Genomic DNA, 17,735 nt, shown 5'->3' on the forward strand with positions numbered 1-17,735 from the left:
ATACATACCCAAGTGCATGCCTGAGCCTTGTGATACACTCTCCTTGCCAGAACAAGCTCTGCAGACTGCTCCTGACACTTGTGTCCTCTACCACAGGCTGCTGCCTCTTCCAGAGGCTCTGGTAGAAAGCTTGCAGCTGAACCCTTAACAGCTGCCACTCAAAACGCCTCTTGAAAACACCAAAAAATGTTAACCAAGAAAAGGAAAAAAACCCCTTGGGCGAGGAAGGAGGAAGTTCGGGGCGGGGGGAGGGAACAGAAAAGAGGGGTCTGAGGGCAGATGCACGCGGAGGGAGCCCTGTGACACTCACTCTCCACGATGGTCTTGCGCCCTGTGCCGTCGTCGTTGATCTGCTGAATGTTGCCAAAGTGGATGTCGCTGTAGAATATGCGGTTGCTGCCCTTGGAGCCATAGCGGTAGTCGAAGGCCAGAGCAATGACATTCTTCATGTGCTCTGCATCCTCGAAGGGCTTGATGGGTGCATTGAGGTTGTTCTCATCTGACAGGTGGATGCTCTTGAGGATGGTGCGCTCCGAATACAGTAGGTAGCCATCATAGTCCCGGCAGCTCACCCCGTCCTCGGACAGCATGCCATGGGCGCAGGCGCACGTCCTCTGCCCGCTGCCCCGGAACAGGCAGAGCTGCTGGCAGCCCCCGTTGCTCTGGGCACAGATATTGGTGCCTGGAGAGGAAAGAAGGGGATTGTTCGAGGGACTGGACAGGCTCTGTGTAGAAGAATGCTCCTGCTCAGCCGGTTTTCACCTCTCCCCGCTCCCAGAGGAAGCGGGTGAAGAAATGGGCTCAGCCCACGGCACGACACGGTTCTTTGACGAGGACACAGTGGCCCATTTGTTTCCATCCCTCTCCACGCATCTACCTGCCATGGGAGCCCAGCCCAGGCAGCTGTTGGCACTTGGCAACGCTGCATGAGGGGCTGACACCCTGCTCTTGGACGCACCCTTCTGCCTGGCCCGGTTGAAGACTTTGATGTCCTTGAGCTGCACGCCAATCCCTGTCCGCAAGGACACCGACTCGGTGGCATTGTCTTTGTTGCCTCTTTTGATGGAGCCATTTGCATGAGTCCTAAGAAAGGAGGGAGTCACTGAGCAACCAAAGCAGGGCCCACCCCAGCAGCACCCTGCGGTGGGACCCAGCTCCGCCTCCTTCCCCACAGCACCCGCCAGCCTCCCCCACCTTCCCTCACAGCCGGTGCCTGGGGCACCCCCAGCACCACCCGACCCCTCAGGCACCATACCTATCGCTCCAGTAAATGTAATCCTCAAAGACCGACACTGAGAACATGTCCATGTTGTTGCTGGACAGGACGACCTCTCTGTTTTCACCCGTCTCCAGGTTGATTCGTTCAATCTTGTCTGTCCGGGCATCGCACCAGTAAAGCTTCCCATCCTGAGGCGATGAGAAAGCATCCCAGTCAGCAATGGAGCAGCACGCTAGGGTGGCACTAAGGCAGCCTCTGCACCTCCCACCACATTCAGCAGAAGGTCCCAGGGTTCAGAAGACGACCACCCTGGACAACCCTCCCCGGAGAGGAGACTCCAGGGCCCTGAGGAGGGCAGCTGTGTCCCCAGAGTCCCCACCAGCAGGGGCACAGCTGCAGGGACCCTTGGGACCAGCATGCTCCTTGCCAGGCCCCAGGGCAGCACCATCCTCCCAGCCGGCGGCTGTACCTCATAGTCGACGGATATCCCATTGGGCCAACTGATGCTGACGTTCACCAGCACCATCCGCTCGGTCCCATCCAGGCGTGACCGTTCGATGCGGGGGTACTGCCCCCACTCCGTCCAGAACAGATACCTGCAGGGGTAGCAGGGACGTGACCACGGGGCTGGCCAGAAGCAGCATCCTTGGGCCTTTTGGCCATCAAAGCAGAGGACAAACACCTCTCCCCCTCATCCCTCCACACCGAGGCCTCAGTCCAGACCCCTGGTGATCTGCCAGCCTCCTGGCCACTGTGTGCTTGCAGACCATGCTGCAGCTGGGAAAAGGAGTACTGCAGTGCAGCTGGATGCAGCCCAGAAACCAGCCCATGTGCCAGGCACATTAAGGTGCTGTTCTCCATCCTTCCTTGGACCCAAACAACTCTCCTCTCCCTGTGACTCTGTCCAAAGCTGAAGCCGGTCTGGGGAGGCTCTGCTTGGATTTTCTGAGGTGCTGGCACCCACGAAGTCATGGGGAGCTCCCAGGAAGCTCAGCCCATCAGTGAAAGGGCAGTTAAACCCAGCTGGTTTGGACACCAGGGGCCTGTCCCTTGGTGTGGCAGGAGACTTACAAATCCTTCACTGTGTGCAAACTGCATGGCTCTGCCGGGAGGGTGCTGGGGACCTCCGGTACGTGCCCACCCCCCAGCTGATGGCCCTCTCCGGGTGGCTTTGTGCGGTGTCTCACCCCTTCTCTGGATGGACTGTGATGGCCCGTGGCTTGTCCAGCCCCTGCGAGATGACCACGTAGCGGAAGGACCCATTCAGCCTGGCCACCTCAATGACGTCAAAGCCCTGGTCCGTCCAGTAGATGTTTCCTGCAGAGAGGGGACAGTGAACACCCACACAAGCCCCACTCCCCAACTGCCCACCCACTCCTCCCTGCTCTGGAGCCTGTCTCACCAGCGATCCAGTCCACGGCGATGCCCTCCACACGTCCAATGCCATTGGTGACCACGTCCTCCCGCCACGTTTGGTCCCGCTTGGCCCGGCTAATGGTGCTCAGACCCATGTCCACCCAGTAAATGGTGTCGTTCTCTGAGAGGGGCGAGGCAGGACAGTGGGTGTCAGTGACTGCCTCTGGGTCACCCCAAGGCTGGCACAGATCCAGGCTGAGCTGCACCCCAAGGCCCCGGCATGTGAACCTGAAACCTTCCCTCACCCAGAGCTGCTGAGGGGAGATGTTCCAGGCCAGAGCACTGACAGAGGAGGGTCTGGTGATGGTCCCCCTTGCGCTCCCCCTCCCCAACCTCTCCAGCCCTGTTTTGTCCTGCTCCAGCCCTTGCATCACCTGCGTGGAAGTCGATCCCCACGGCCAGGGACGTTCCCGACACAGGCACGAGAGCATCCGACTTGTCGTTGGGGTCCAGGGGAATGCCACGGATCCCCTCATGGACCGAATACAGCAGGAAGGAGCCAACACCTGCAACATAGATGCAGAGACAGTCAGACGCATCCCACAAACCACATGCTGTCCCTTCAACGGACAGCCACAACTCATGGAAAACTGCGACACCTTTGTGGAGGAGCACAAGTCTGGCAGGGATGGTGGGAGGGCTCGACCCTGCCATGACAGCAGCACCACAAGTCCCCGGCCTGGGCAGACTGCCCAGGACAGCAGAGGGACAGGCAGTGCAGGGTTGAACTGGACCGGCTGGTAGGCTGTGCGGCTGCCTGAAGCATCCCCACACAGGCAGCCCCTACGCCCACCTCTCAGCTGACTCCGAGGCTGATGCATGTGAGATGTGGGCTGGCAGTGCGAGCAGCAGCTCCTCAGGCAGCTGGAGAGGTGGTGGGGGAGGCAGTCCTGCTGGACACCGAGTGCCTGATCCTGCCCACAGTGCTGCAGATGGGGGGTGATGCGTTTGCATGGGCAGCATGTGTGGCACACTTCAAAAGCTTTGCTGCACCATGGTTTCTCAAGGAGGGAGGGATGTACCTGCTTCACTTGGGTCCCCATGCGAGAGGGGACTAATGAGGATGAACATAAGGAGAAAACTGGTTTTGACATTGACACTGTCCTGCACAACATCCTTGTCTCTAAATTGGAGAGACATGGATTTGACAGATGGACCGCCTGGTGGATAAGATTAAATAAGCCAACCGTATCCTGGGCTGCATCAAAAGAAGCGTGACCAGCAGGTCAAGGGAGGTGATTCTGCCCCTCTATTCCGCTCTCGTGAGACCCCACCTGGAGCACTGCATCCAGCTCTGGGGCCCCCAACACAAGAAGGACATGGACCTGTTGGAGCGAGTCCAGAGGAGGGCCACAAAGATGATCAGAGGGCTGGAGCAACTCTCCTATGAAGACAGGCTGAGAGAGTTGGGGTTGTTCAGCCTGGAGAAGAGAAGGCTCCCAGGAGATCTTATAGCAGCCTTCCAGTACCTGAAGGGGGCCCACAAGCAAGCCGGAGAGGGACTTTTTACAAGGACATGTAGTGATAGGACAAGGGGTAATGACTTTAAACTGAAAGAGATTCTATTAACTCCTCCATGATCAGCATGGGATGGCTTTCACTGCCATACTGGGCAGGGGAAGGAATGGCAAACCTTGTGGAAAAAGGGCAGGGAATAACCCACTCTAAACCGAGCATGGACATAGTCAGGGACGAGGTTTCTGATGGCTGGGGCAGGAACCTGGGGAACAGCCACAAAGCTCTTCCCTGCTCAGCTCTGCAAAGGGGCTGCGTTCCAGCAGGCCCTGCCTGCACCTCACTGGAGGCTGCAAGCCCCGGAGTAGCCTGTTCAAGGAGTCCTGATCCATGCCAGGGCACAGGAGAGACATGAGTGAGGCCTCTTTCCAGAACCGCCTCTGCCCCTGAGCGCTGGCAAAAGCTCTGCACCGCATCTGGGTCAGGACAGCGCTTGTTATTCAGTTCCTGCCCTGACCCAGATGGTGCAGCAGCTCTGCCAGCCCCCTCTAAAAACACCAAGAACATTTTGCACACAGTCTTTGAGAAGCCCTGGCAGTGACCATGGAGTGGGGGGGACTCTTCCCTCCCAAGGGAGATGGTGGCAAACTGGTCAGGGACTGGGGATCTGCAGAGCAAATGCTGTGCTGGCTGCCCAGCCCTGGTCCTGGTGATTGTGATGAGTCAGTGACCCAAATCCACTGCTGACAGCAAGGGTTTCACCCCTCCTCTGAGAGTTCCCACCATGCAGTCCTGCTCCCTTCCTCCTGCTAAACCCAGAGCCCTCAGTGCCTGGGCACCCGTGCCACCCGCACTCATTGCTGCCAGCCCCTTGCAAGGACAGCCAACATGAGGGTCTCGCTGCGGCCAGAGCCCACAGCCCCTCCCAAGTCCCCTTGGCCCCCTGGCATCCCTCTGGCTCCCAGTGTCCCTCTGCAGTGCTGCTGGGTGCAGGGAGGTGTGGGGCAGTTGGAAGGAGTTCGCACACAGCTGGAGCGAGCGGTTACCAGCCCCCCGCGCACCACACCGGCACACATGCCTTGCTTGGCCGTGCAGCACCATGCGGCACAGGTGGAGCTGCAGTACGCAGCAGGCATGGCTGGGGAGGCTGAGGTGTGTCTCTGCTCTGAGGGGTAGTTTGGGTGAGGGGATGCTCACCTTCACAGGACTGCTGCCCACTCTTCAGGCTGTAGCCCGCAGTGCACATGCAGGACCGGGAGGTCTCAGAAGTGGGGAGACAGAGCTGTGAGCAGTCGCCGTTATTTAGGCTGCAGGGGTTGGTTCCAGCTGCCATGGAGAGAAGTGGGGGTGAGGGGCAGCTGGGGCCCAGGGCACACGTGCCAGGGCTGCGGGTGCCTGCAGAGAGGCTGGGGCAGCCGGGGCCAGTGCCGCTCGGGAGAGCTGCATGAGACACGGGTGCTCTGTGCCAGCCGGCAGGGACCTGGTGCGAGGGCAAGGGCCAGGCTTGGGCCAGCAAGAAGGGATGGGGTCAGCCAGCTGCCTGGCCACTGTGAGCCAGACTCCAGCCCTGCTGGCACCCCAGCAGAGCAGACGAGCCACTGCCTGTCCCTGCAGGGTCTCTGCCCCAGGACCACGTGCTTACCTTGCTGGATGCTCTCGTCGTACACCTTCATGTGCATCACCAGTGTGGTGCTGTTGCGCAGCACTGTTACCTCCGTCCCGTCCTTCTTGTTGCAGGTGCCCATCCTCTCAGAGGCCTGGTCAGCCCACCAGAGCTTGTTGCCTGGGAGGAGAAGGCAGGAATATGCAGCAGCTTTCCCCATCCCCTCCCGCCCCAGCAGCAAAGAGCGGTGGCTCCACACAGATTTACATGCAATGGCCTGGAAAAAGGGGTCTGAGCTCAGTCTTTGGTGGAGAGGCATCCCCTCCACAGCTGCTAGAGGTGGCAATGAGCAGTCTGTGTCTAGGCAGGGCCAGGAGAAAGGGAAAGGGCGTCACGAACCACCCCCATTACTCTGCCAGCTCTCACCCATGATGGCCAGGGCGGTTGCCTTGCTCAACTGACTCTTCACAGACTCAATCACCTCCAGGTTACTGCCGTCCAGGTTGCATCTGTTGATGGTGCCATTGCCAGAGCTGATCCAGTACAGCTTGCTCTCCGGGTAGTCAATGGCCAGGCCTGGAAAGCAAGGTCAGTGTCCAGGCAGCATGCAGGGACCGTCACCATCTGGGAGGTGGGATGGGACCGGCAGAGTGGATGAGGTGATGGAGAGAATGGGCATGCGAGGTCATGGTGACCCAGCACAAACCAGCTGCCAGCCCTCCAGGGAGCCACGGCTGCCAGAGTGGGGGCTTCAGGCTTTTAGGGCCAGCAAGGGTGCCACAAGGCAGGGTGCTACTGGGGGGGACAGGGGAGTCCATACCAACAGGTCCTTTCTGGTTGGTGAAGAGGAGAGTGCGGTTGCTGCCGTCCATGTTGGCCACGCTGATGTTGTCCCCGTCTGTCCAGTAGAGCTTCCTGCACCGGTGAGGGGACACTGAGTACGGCAGCTCCAATAGCCCCACAGAGATAGCCCACACGCAGCTCTGCTGCCCTCCCAGCCCACCTAGGCTCCACCAGCCCCCGCCACCCCAGCCTGCTCTGCAGGCTGAGGCCAGCCCTGTGCTGGCCCCTCTACCCTCTCGCTGCATGGCCCGGACAGCCCGACGGCCTCCTCCCCTCCAGTGCTGGGACCCAGGAAAGCGTTTGGTGTTTGCAAGCACTCACGCAGCCCTGCGCAGCAAGACCCCATGCACACACAGACTGGCACACGCTCATGGATGCACACTTATCTGCAGCCTGTTTTCCTTCACGCACACACGTGCGTGTATGGAAACACAACCTGCTGCGGAAACACAGACACACACCTCCTGAGCTGTGGCCCCATCTCCTCTCACACACCTCCTACACGTGCTGACATATAGGGAAAGCAACCTGTTCTGTCCTCCACCGCGCACGTGCACTGTCACGCACACACACGTGTGCCTGCACATACACCTTCTCCTTTGACGCTCCTGGCTTGACCCCAAGCCTGCTGGCACTGTGTCCTGCCAGAGACTTACCCCCGGACGGGGTGAACCACCAGGCAGTGAGGCTTGTCCAGCCCCTGGATCACTGCATTCTTGAAGGAGCCGTCCAGCCGGGCCACATTGATCTGCTTCTTGTTGGCGTCGTAGCTGGTCCAGAAAAGGTTTCTGGAAACCCAGTCCACAGAGAGGCCATGAGCATTGGGCAGGTCTGAAACAGAACAGAGAAGGCAGACTCATTAGTTGTGAGAACGGGGCTGGGATGATGCTCAGATGAAGATGAACGGCTGATCTCATGGAGCCAAAGCCTCTGGAGGGCTGGTGGCTCAGCCCCACTCTGGGATTTGATGGGAGCAGCTGTGTGGGGCGATGCTCCTCCACACCCACCCGCAGAGACGACCGTCTCCACACCGGTGCCGTTGATGAAGGCTCTCTTGATGGTCTGGGTGCGGACATCAGACCAGTAAATGCGCTGCTCCAGGGCATCGTAGTCCACCACCGTGACATTGTCGATGTCAGGCACCGTGAAGGAGATGATGTAATTGTAGTAGGGGTTGTCAATGTCCACACCCCGGATCTCCATCTGCCGCGCGTACAGCAGGAACTTCTTAAACTCTGGGGAGAAGGACAAGAGGGGCAGTCATGGGACCTCAGCCTGGTCTGCAGAACTGGCTCCAAAGCACCCGCTCATCCTCCCCACCCCAGGGCGGCCTGGGCAGACTCCTACCATAGCATGTCGTGTTGTCCTTGTCCAGCTTCATGAGGTGGGGGCAGGCACAGGACAACGTGCGGTTGTAGTTGATGAGGCAGAGGTGGGAACACGGCCCTTTGCCTCCATTAGCTTCACAGGGATTAGGAGCTGCAAAGGGGATAAGACTCAGTGACATCTCTGTTCAGGGGACACCTACCCAGGGGGCCCCAGAGAGCTGCAGACCTCCCAGACCCTGCCTGCCTCATCAAGGAGCTCTGACCCATCAGCCTCATCACCCCAGGACACTTCTTTGCTGGGTGGCCAGGGCCATGGCAGAGGCCTCCGGCTCAGCGGAGGGTGAAAAGGGGCAGCCATGGGAGTGGGAGTGGCTCCCATGCAATGCTCCAAGTGGGTGTGGGTGCATACCGAGTGCCAGTGCCACCTTCCCACCACGCTCCCCCTACCGTGTCCCGCCACCTCCACTTCCCCAGGCCTCACCCAGGGGCTGCCGGGAGGGGTGATACACCTGCAGGTCAAAAGGCTGCGTGTTGGTCCTCTGCACCACTGTCACATTGTGCCCTGTCCACTTGTTGGCCTTGGCCAGCGTGTTGGTGCGCCAGTCAGTCCAGTACACCTCACCCCCGTACAGGGTGACGGCGAAGGGATGTGACAGGTACTCGTGTCCCCGCAGCACCTCGATGTGCCCTGTCCCATCGTATAGGGCTGAGTAGATGGCGTCTGACCTGTGCCCGGCAGAGACAGGGGGTGAGAGCAGGCAGATGGCTGGGCAAGGGCTACCAGGCACAGGCAAAGGCCAGGTCTTTAACCCAACAGCAACCCCACAGGGTCTAAGCAGCCACCTCCTCTGCTCAATGCTGCAGAGTAGGATGACTGCTGATTTACACCAGGGATCAGAGCCCCCACAGAGGAGAAAACCCAGAGCAAAGGCTGGAATGTGTTGCAGACACAAACAGACCCCACAGAGCAAAGATGTTCGCTCCCAGCCCAGAAGTCAAATGGCAGAACAGGAGCAAGGCGGAAGGTGCCAGAGCTGCGAGGGACAGGGAGGGCAGGGGTCCAGAGGGGACGGGGAGGCGCAGGGCAGAGATGGGTGTCCTGGTCCTACCTGGCATCGATCCAGAGGATGCGCTTCTCCAGGTAGTCGACAGTGAGCCCATTGGGCCAGCCCCCTGAGCCCGTCTCCTTGTGGATGGTGCGCCGGCCCGCGCCGCTCATGGAGGCGGCCTCGATGCGGGGCAGGCTGGCGTCCCAGTCTGTCCAGAAGAGGATCCTGCAAGGGACAGTGAGCGGGGATGGTCAGCACGGGGACACCAAGCTCTGCCTCCTGAATCAGCAATGGGGTGTGTGCCCAGACAGGAGCCTGTGGCCTGGTCCCCCTGCAAGATCCCAAGGGTGCCACCATGTCCTGGTGACCAATGTCCCCTCCTGCCTTACCCATAGCGGGGGTCCAGGGCAATGGCGCGGGGATGCTCGATGTCCCCAGCCAGCAGCGTGGTTCGCATGGTGCCATCCAGCTTGGCCACCTCGATCTGGTCCAGGTTGCTCTCCACCCAGTAGATGTTGCCAGCGATCCAGTCCACAGCCAGCCCCTCAGGGGTGGCCAGCCCGTACTGTATTACCACCTCGAAGCTGGTCAGAGCTGTGGGGCACAGCACTGGGAGGGCTCAGGCTGGTGCCTCTTCCTCGGCCCACCCGCCACCTGAACAGCTCCACCTGGCTTGACTGGGGTCAATGGCAGGGGGATGCTTCTTCCCCAAATGGGGCCTGAACTCCAAAGGGCTCAGCCCCACGTCTGTGGTCCCGGCACTGGGCTCTCGCTGCCCCCCCCTGCAGGTGCCCCTTCCCACGGCTCTGCAGCACTGATGGGGAGGGGGCCTGGCTTTGTGCTCCCAGCTGCTGGGCTGCAATTACCATTAGGGAAGCACTGGGAATGCTAATTAACTCCTACATAATGAGCAACTTTGGAGAGCAGAATGGGATTGCTACAGGGGCTGTGGGCTCCAGCGGCTGCACCACTGCAGGGTGCCAAGGAGTCATTGCCAGCACCCTATCCCAGAACTGCACCCCTGCTTTCCCACCCTTCTGGCCCCCACCAGTTTGCTCTGCACCCCCAGGGCTACGCACCCCCATTCTCAAGCAGCTTTCCCCTGTAGATTTTGTCCTCCACCACGTCGGTCCAGTACAGCGAGCTCTGGTTGAGGTGGAAGTCCAAGGCGATGGTGTTGCGCAGCCCAGGGACCAGGACGCTGTAGTCACCCCGGTGCAGGTCAATGCGGCGGATCTCGTGGCGGTTGGAGAATATGATGAACGGCTTGAAGGGGTCTGGGGAAAGCAGGGCAGGGTCAGAAGCATGGCATGGACAAGGCAGGGGGAAGGTATCCCTGGCTCCTGGCCCCAGTCCCAGCTATGGAACCACCCAGACTCCTGCACCATAAAGGGCTGCTTGTCCCAGGTGGGGACAGCAAGGCATCCACTGTCGGCAGGCAGATCACCCCAGGACATGGCCATGCCCGTCAGCACAGTCCTCAGCTCCACTGCTGCTGCCCCTGAGAGTGGGGGGAGGACAACCCCGATCACAGGCAGCTGGAGGGATGCTGCCAGCCCCTGCAGCCCACCCGCACACACCCAGGCTGCGGCAGCTCTCGCCGTCAGGCTCCAGCATCCAGCCATCATAGCAGGAGCACTTGACGTTGTACTTGTCTTGCTCGCACTTCTGGCTGCACTTGAGGTGCTTGGCACAGTAGCTCTGGATCTGGCAGGTCTTGTTGTCCGAGCCCAGCTCCATCCCCAGGGGACAGGAGCAGACGATGCCCTCACCAGGGGCCACGGTGCAATTGTGGCTGCAGCCGCCGTTGTTCAGGGAGCACTGGTCTGCGGAGAGAGGACACACTCATCAGGTCCTCATCCTGCTCCCAGCCACGGGAGACTCCATGTCCCAGCGCACAGCTCCGCACTCACCACAAAGTTCGCCCTCGTCAGAACCATCTCCGCAGTCATCAGAGCCGTCGCAGAGCTTCTCCGGGGGGAGGCAGATGGAGGTGTTGTTGGCGCAGGTGTGGGAGGGAGGTTTGCACACCAGCGACTCGCAGTTCTCCTCATCCGAGTTGTCCTCACAGTCACTGTCCCCGTCACAGACCCAGGCCTTGCTGATGCAGCGGGCTGCCGAGGGAGGAGCGAGAAAGGGGCAGATCAGACACAGAGGAGACATTATTTCAGGCACTTGGGGTCCCAGCTGTCCTGGAGCTGGTGTCCCTCCACTGCCTCCCCTGTCCCCATCCCCACCAAGCTGAGGCAGGTCCCAGTCCCTTTCCCAGGTCAGAGGGGGCGGGGGCAGCGGTTCCCCCCTCCCCTGCTCTCACCTGAGTCCTTGCAGCCAAACTTGACGTTGGGGTCACAGACATGGGTGACCCCCTCACAGTTCTTCTCATCACTGGAGTCCATGCAGTCCGTGTCACCATCACAGCGCCAGCGCATGGGGATGCAGAGCCCATCCAGCCGGCACTGGAACTCGTCGGTGTGGCAGCCCCCGGGTGGGCGTGTGGCTGGTGGGAGGGCACGTGCACCCAGTCACTGCCTTTGCCCAGAAGAAGTGGGAATTGGGCAGGAACTGGGTGGTCAGGAGGAGGACTGGGTACTCAGCCTGGCAGGGAAAGGGCCGGGGGCACCCAAAGATGCAGGCAGGAGCAGGGTATCTGGGCACCAGGGTGGGCAGAGGAGGCTGCAGGATTCCCTGCCTGGAAGGCGGGGGCTCTGCTCGGGGGGGCTTTCAGCTCTCCAGGCAGGACGGCAGCAGAGGTGATGCCTGGGAGGGTCCATCTGCCGCGCTCACCTCCCCCATCGCCCGTTTGATCCCTCCTGGGGCAGGACCTGGGTCCCCCCACAGGAGGACACCAAGCAGCAGCACAGGGGCAGCCCAGCCCCGCCATGACCTGGAGCTCACCCTGGTTGGTGCAGTTGGCATGAGTCTCGTCGCTGTAGTCCCCACAGTCGTTGTCCCCGTCGCAGGTCCAGTGCACAGGGATGCAGCGCCCGCTGTTGCACTTGAACTGGTTGCTGGAGCAGGAGTGGCTGCAGCCTGCCTCGTCACTGTTGTCCCCGCAGTCATTGTCTGGAGAGGGAAGGGGAGCGAGAAGGGGCTCAGAGAGCGCCCGGCCAGCCATCCAGGAGGGCTGGTGGAGGCACGGCAGGAGGGAGGAAGGCAGAGACCCCCCACCAGAGGAGGCGGCTGGGGGAAGCGGGGAACAACGGGATCGGACGGACCACAGCGGCAGACAGGATACAGGGCAACAGGCAGCCCCTCAGCGCTGGCGGCAGGACCCCCGCAGCAGAGGCTGGGCTGAATGGAAAGCCCCCGGCCCTCCCGCCCCCTGACACGCTCGCCAGGCATGGCCACAGCACCAGCAGCACACAAAGAAAATGAAACACAGAAACTGCATAGATCAGCCATGTACCTGGGGAGGCTGGGAGGGCACCCAGTGCCAAGGGGGCCGCTCTGCTCCGGAGGGGGAGCGGAGCTGTGGGGACAGTGCACTCCTTTACAGGGCACATCCACGGGTAGATGGGCTGGTTACGGCCAATTGGGGGATGTCAGCTTGCCTGAGGGAAACCCCATCGCCCGCTGACAGGCAGGGGGAGCTTTAGTCTGACGGTGCTGTGACACTGGCAATGCAGCCCCTCCACTTGCTCTGCTGGCACCGGCACAGGGCACTGGGCTCGCCTGGCTTGCTGGAACCACCATAGGCTCTGCTCTGCTGCAAATGCCCCGCCTGAGCTTGGTAAAGGGCCTTTGCCTCCCCGTGCCTCTGCCTCCCACCGCACAGGGGAGCTCATGACAGGCACGGGGACAATGGCACTGATGGCTGCCGCAGAGCTTCACCAGCAGCCCAGCTCCTGCAGCTCCAGACCCTGACCTCTCCGGGCTCCCACCAACAGCAGCTTCCCGAGCAACTCCACTCAGTGAGCCGGGAGGAACGGCTGCTTGGCTCCCTAGCACCCAGCATGTCCCTCCCGCTGCTGGAGCGCAGGGGGCATTGCCAGAGAGTGGGGGGCGTTGCCAGAGAGCGCAGGGGGCATTGCCAGTGTCTGGAGAAGCAGCCCATGGGGCTTGCAGGACTCTGAAGGGGGCATGTTTGGGGGTTGTGTGGGGTCAGGTTGGGGGTCTGGTGCATGTTGATCTATGCACTAACCGGTAGGCTTTGGACAGTTCTTTTCGTCAGAGCCATCCCCACAATCTTTTTCTGAAACACAGAACCAACCAGACAGGAGAGTGGGCACAATGACAAACAAAACAATACAACATGGCACACGCACAGAGAGCAGCACAAAACCACACTGACGCCGGGATGTGAACATTGACATGGAGAGGGACACACAGAGGCTGCACAGGTACACCAAGCGGCCTGGGAGGCGAGACCAGAAGCAGTGGAGGATGCTGGGGGAGCCCAGGGCAGCTGGGCTGGGAGCCCCTTGTTGCTGCAGCTCCTGTCCTGTGGGTGTCTGGCGAGGCTCTTGGCTGCACGGAGGTGCTCCACACCAAGGCCATCACTTTTGTGAGCACCTGGCTGCCAGCACTGCTGGATCCCTAGGAAAAGAGACCGTCCCTTGGCAGGGACGGCTCAGAGGTGGGGCTGCCCCAGAAAGAAGAGGCCACTTGCTCAGGAAGACCCCAGGGAGAGACTTGCACCCGCAGCTCCCCTCTAACCCTCTGCATCAGCACGTGCACTCTGCAGCTCTGAACGTGCCTCGCCTGCTCTGAAGCCGCTAATTAAACCTAATGATGCAGAGCTACTAGGAAGACTGAAATAAACCTGTGGGGAAGCAAAGAAGCCTTGGGGCAAATCCTCCCTCCCAGGCCTGGCCCTGGAAAGATCTGAGGCCAGACCTGAGCTCGCCGGGAGACCTTTCCTGCCTTCCCTGGGGCTAGGGGACCTGGCTCAGCCCCGCCAGCAGCACAGGCCACTCCACACTTGTCTCAAGCACTGGGGCAGAGTTTTGGACACCTTGCAAAGAACGCCAAGGTCTCCTGAAATGATCCCTGCCAGGCTGTTCCTGCAACACATGCTCCTCCAAGGGCAGCCAAGGAAAACGTGGGTCTCAGTGTTGCAGGATGCGCTCACGGCTTCAGCTAATGACCTTCCTTCAGGGCCCGGGCTCTGCTGTTTAGCACAAGGCTGAGAAGTGGCCCTTGCAGGAACAGGGTCCCCTGCCAGGCTGGTACCCCTGTGTCTGATCTCACTGTCCCCAGCTGCGTCTCCCCTGGCAGCCCCAATGGCGGGGCCATGGTCCTTACCGTTGTCACACCGCCAGTTGATGTTTATGCAGCGCCCGTTGTTGCAGGTGAACTGCGTCAAGGGAAAGCAGGTCGGGTAGGCTGTGGAGGAGGCAGAGGCACGATCAGTGTGGGGGAGACACCCTGTCCCCCAATCCTCACGCCCGGCCCCACCAGTGCCTCTGCCCTGTGGTGGGGTGAGGAGCACCGCTCCCCCACAGGGCCCTGTGCTCTCAGTGCTCCCAGCACTCTGCTCCCCAGCTCACCACATGAGGCAGACTCATCGGAGCGGTCCCCACAGTCATCGTCCAGGTCACATGTCCAGGAGATGGGGATGCAGCGCCCACTGGCACAGGAGAACTGGTTGGGGGAGCAGGTCCGAGCTGACCCAGGGAGAGACAGACAAGAGCTTTAGTAGCTGGCAGTGCCTTGCTTTGCCGGGGGAAAGGCAGGGAACAAACCCCCCAGAGCTCCTGTGAGTCACAGGAGCAGAAGCCAAACTGGCTGCAAGGCAGCAGCAGGGACACACGAGGCCCTGAAACCTCGGCCTCAGCCCTGCAGCATGCAGGGAACAGCGAAGGCTGCAGCTCAGCACAGCAGTGTGAGCTATCTTTCTCTTCCGACAAGGCAGGCTCCTCACCTGAGCAGGTGGAGTTGGACTCATCCTCGTTGTTCCCGCAGTCGTTGTCCCCATCGCAGAGCCAGCGGTTGGGGATGCAGCGGTTGTTCTTGCACTTGAAACGGTCTGAGGGGCAGGTGTGCTGGTCTGCAGGGGAGACACATGCTCAGGACCTGCCTTTCTCCATCCCACCCCCATTCCTCCTCCATGTCTGGTGGAGAGAAAAACTGAGAGAGAAAAGGGCAGGGAGCCTCAGACAAACTGGGGATTCAGGATCCTAATCACCACTTCCCCCCTCAACCACTCAAGCCCACTCCCTTCTTAGAGCTAGGGAGGGGACGCAGGGGTCCTGGCTGCCCAGCCCCGTCCCAGCCACTGGCCCCACATCTGGGGGAAGCTTAGCCCAAATCCTGCTGCCCCAGGAGCATGTAAACTGCTATTCTGTCACGTAGAAGGCAGCTACACACGGCAGAGCTCAGGGGCTTCATCACTGTTGTCCAGGCAGTCGTTGTCCCCATCACATTTCCAGCGCTCCTGGATACAGCGGTTGTTCTTGCAGGCGAACTCCCCAGGTTGGCACTGCGGAGGGGGGATGTAGGACGGGTTGGCTGGCAAAAGAAAAACAAAGGGAGGGGATGATTTTAACCAAGTGACCAAGTGCAGGGCAGCAACAAGAAGACTTCTCTGTCCCCAGGCTGGCAGAATGTCTACACGACTGCCCAGCAGCCCTGAGAGCACAGACACTTGTGCCCATGTGTACCAGCTCCTGAGCACGAAACGAGAAGGTGCAGCCCACGATCGAGGGGGAGAGACCCTGGCTCAGCCTGCATGCACAGGCTGTGCCAGCAGAGCTTCACCCCTCTCATTTAAGCCAGCGAAGCACAGTACCACCCAGACTCCCAACCCTGAACCTGGCTCTCCCCCACACTGGCAGCAGAGTGAACCTGCCCCAACTGTGTGGGCAGCATCAGACACGGCTGCACAGCTTCAGCGCAGCAATCCCCACCAGGGATTATCAACCGCTTCCCCAGGCAGGCGGCTGTCCTGCTGCCATCGTGCAAGAGGAGGAACCGGAGCCAGTAATGCGATTTGTCTGCAGGCTCCCACAGGTGCCGGGAGCACCCACCTCCCCGAGCCCTGGGCCAACCCCCCACCACGTAAGGCATCGCTGCTGATGTGCCAGAGTGGAGCCACAGACCCCATGTCCCCACTCATCCCTTGGGGAAAGGGCCCCAAGGCAGCCTACCCTGGCAGGTGACTGAGTCTGATCCCAGGATCTGGTCCTCGGCACAGGCACACTGACGGCCCCGGGGGGTGGCCAGGCACAAGCTGCTGCAGCCGCCGTTGTTTACGCGGCACTTGTTGGAGCCCACTGCAGAGGCAAGGCAGGGGTGAGAAGGGGACTTCAGCGCTCAGGGAACCCTGCTGACCCATGGAGGGCTGCTGGGTGCCCCCAGCCCCCTGGACTCCCTCAACAGGCTCCACAGTTGGAACCCAGCTGGAGACCCCAGTTCATCAGGCCATGCAAGACACTGGTGATCCCTCACCAGCTGGAGATCCCAGTTTATCAGGCCATGCAAGGCAGTGGGGATCCCTCAGGGGACACAAAGCCTGGCTGAAATACCCAGGAAGCCTGGCAGGGAGGGAGCAGGAGAAAGAAAGGCGGGAAGGGCAGGGGATGAGTGTTAGCAGGGTTTATGGAGAGAAAAACAGGGTACATGGGGATGGACAGACAGGCAGGGATATGGCCAAAAGGAAGCAAAAAGAGGTGGGGCGGCTGCTTAGGTGGGGCACTTCCTCAGCCCCCAGTCCCCAGTCCCATCCCTCTTCCAATGCCCCCGTTGCCTCGTGCGTGGCAGGTCCCTGTGGTGCCAGGCAGAGGTGGCCCCAGCACCTTGCTGCTGCTGTGCGTCATACATCCGGATCTCGAAGATGGGTGGGCGCTCATTCCGGAGCAGGCTCACCACCTTGGAGGCCTGATCCAGCCGGTAGATGCTGCCGCTGCGGTACTCAGTCCAGAAGAGGAAGCTGCTGTAGTGGCACAGCCCAAAGGCATGGTTCAGCTCAGGTCCCTCGTACACGATCTGCAGGCCCACGGAGGTGGAGAGGCTCATCGTTAGCTGGGACAGGTGCCCGGGGAAACCCCGCACCGTGGGACAGGGCAAGGGACAGGAAGGGACAGGCAGCAGGGGAGCATGGGTGAATGTGGCCAGCCACCCACTGAGCAGACCCAAGGCAGTGGCTCGGCTGCCCATGGCCCCAACTCAGGAGCAATCAGCATCTGAGAGCCCATGGGGCCTCCACTTGCCTTCCGCTCCGTGCCATTGAGGTAGACCATCTCGATGCGGTCATAGAAAGCATCCACCCAGTAGAGGATCTTGGCTGGGATGTCCAGGCTCAGCCCGTTGGGCCACAGGACAGTCTTGGAGGTGATGAAGATGTTGCGGTTGGAACCATCCATCCAGGCTCTCTCGATCTTGCCCCTCTTGCTGTCCTTGGGATCCTCTTCCCAGTCCGTCCAGTACATCCACCTGCCACAGATGCTAAGCTGTTACAGAAGCAGACGAGCTTGGAGCCCATCCCACCGCTGATCTGAAGAGCAACTGGCTCTGCCTCCACCAAACCAGGTGTGAACTCTGGCTGCTCACAGAACGGCTGACACAAAGCAGCAGGGAGGTCCTGCTGCCCTGTGCCTACAGCCAGGCCCCAGCCCAACGGAATGGCCCAATGGCCCTCCCGGCCACACCAGTGCCGCCAAGCCCAGGCTGAAGCTGCTGTGCAGTGCAGAGCTGCTGCCATCACTGTGGTGATGGGGGGAGAGATGGGGAGCTGCTGCCCCGCCCGGCCCTGCTGTCACAGCTCAGGAGCCACCACGAACGCTCAGCAATGCAGCAGGGCACAGACAAGCCATGCGGAGCTGGGGACCGAACCGCCAGGTCTGCTGGTCCCCACTGCGGGCAAGAGCAGCCATGCCCTCCCA

General features: G+C 60.8%; 1 protein-coding gene across 4 annotated transcripts in view; it reads right to left on the reverse strand.

The window, feature by feature from the left end:
* The window catches only part of LRP1 (LDL receptor related protein 1), a 91,994-nt gene that overhangs the window by 24,767 nt on the left and 49,492 nt on the right, over positions 1–17,735 (reverse strand). For all 4 annotated transcript variants that reach the window (XM_087771092.1, XM_087771091.1, XM_087771094.1 and 1 more), the window contains 29 exons: positions 17,064–17,286; positions 16,650–16,839; positions 16,002–16,127; positions 15,223–15,363; positions 14,777–14,902; positions 14,403–14,519; positions 14,158–14,238; positions 11,809–11,976; positions 11,228–11,410; positions 10,827–11,027; positions 10,494–10,739; positions 9,993–10,190; positions 9,303–9,507; positions 8,974–9,138; positions 8,346–8,590; positions 7,884–8,015; positions 7,544–7,771; positions 7,193–7,367; positions 6,514–6,608; positions 6,120–6,269; positions 5,733–5,873; positions 5,288–5,416; positions 3,010–3,141; positions 2,622–2,756; positions 2,407–2,536; positions 1,689–1,815; positions 1,256–1,407; positions 959–1,083; positions 311–682 (listed from right to left, as the gene is read on the reverse strand). In XM_087771092.1, coding sequence (XP_087627218.1) covers positions 311–682; positions 959–1,083; positions 1,256–1,407; positions 1,689–1,815; positions 2,407–2,536; positions 2,622–2,756; positions 3,010–3,141; positions 5,288–5,416; positions 5,733–5,873; positions 6,120–6,269; positions 6,514–6,608; positions 7,193–7,367; positions 7,544–7,771; positions 7,884–8,015; positions 8,346–8,590; positions 8,974–9,138; positions 9,303–9,507; positions 9,993–10,190; positions 10,494–10,739; positions 10,827–11,027; positions 11,228–11,410; positions 11,809–11,976; positions 14,158–14,238; positions 14,403–14,519; positions 14,777–14,902; positions 15,223–15,363; positions 16,002–16,127; positions 16,650–16,839; positions 17,064–17,286 — 4,838 coding nt within the window. The remainder of the gene's footprint in view (positions 1–310; positions 683–958; positions 1,084–1,255; positions 1,408–1,688; positions 1,816–2,406; positions 2,537–2,621; positions 2,757–3,009; positions 3,142–5,287; positions 5,417–5,732; positions 5,874–6,119; positions 6,270–6,513; positions 6,609–7,192; positions 7,368–7,543; positions 7,772–7,883; positions 8,016–8,345; positions 8,591–8,973; positions 9,139–9,302; positions 9,508–9,992; positions 10,191–10,493; positions 10,740–10,826; positions 11,028–11,227; positions 11,411–11,808; positions 11,977–14,157; positions 14,239–14,402; positions 14,520–14,776; positions 14,903–15,222; positions 15,364–16,001; positions 16,128–16,649; positions 16,840–17,063; positions 17,287–17,735) is intronic.

Source organism: Nipponia nippon, unplaced genomic scaffold, assembly GCF_047370975.1.
Source record: "Nipponia nippon isolate SJK-2023a ecotype South Korea unplaced genomic scaffold, ASM4737097v1 scaffold_35, whole genome shotgun sequence".
Classification (NCBI taxonomy): Eukaryota; Metazoa; Chordata; class Aves; order Pelecaniformes; family Threskiornithidae; genus Nipponia; species Nipponia nippon.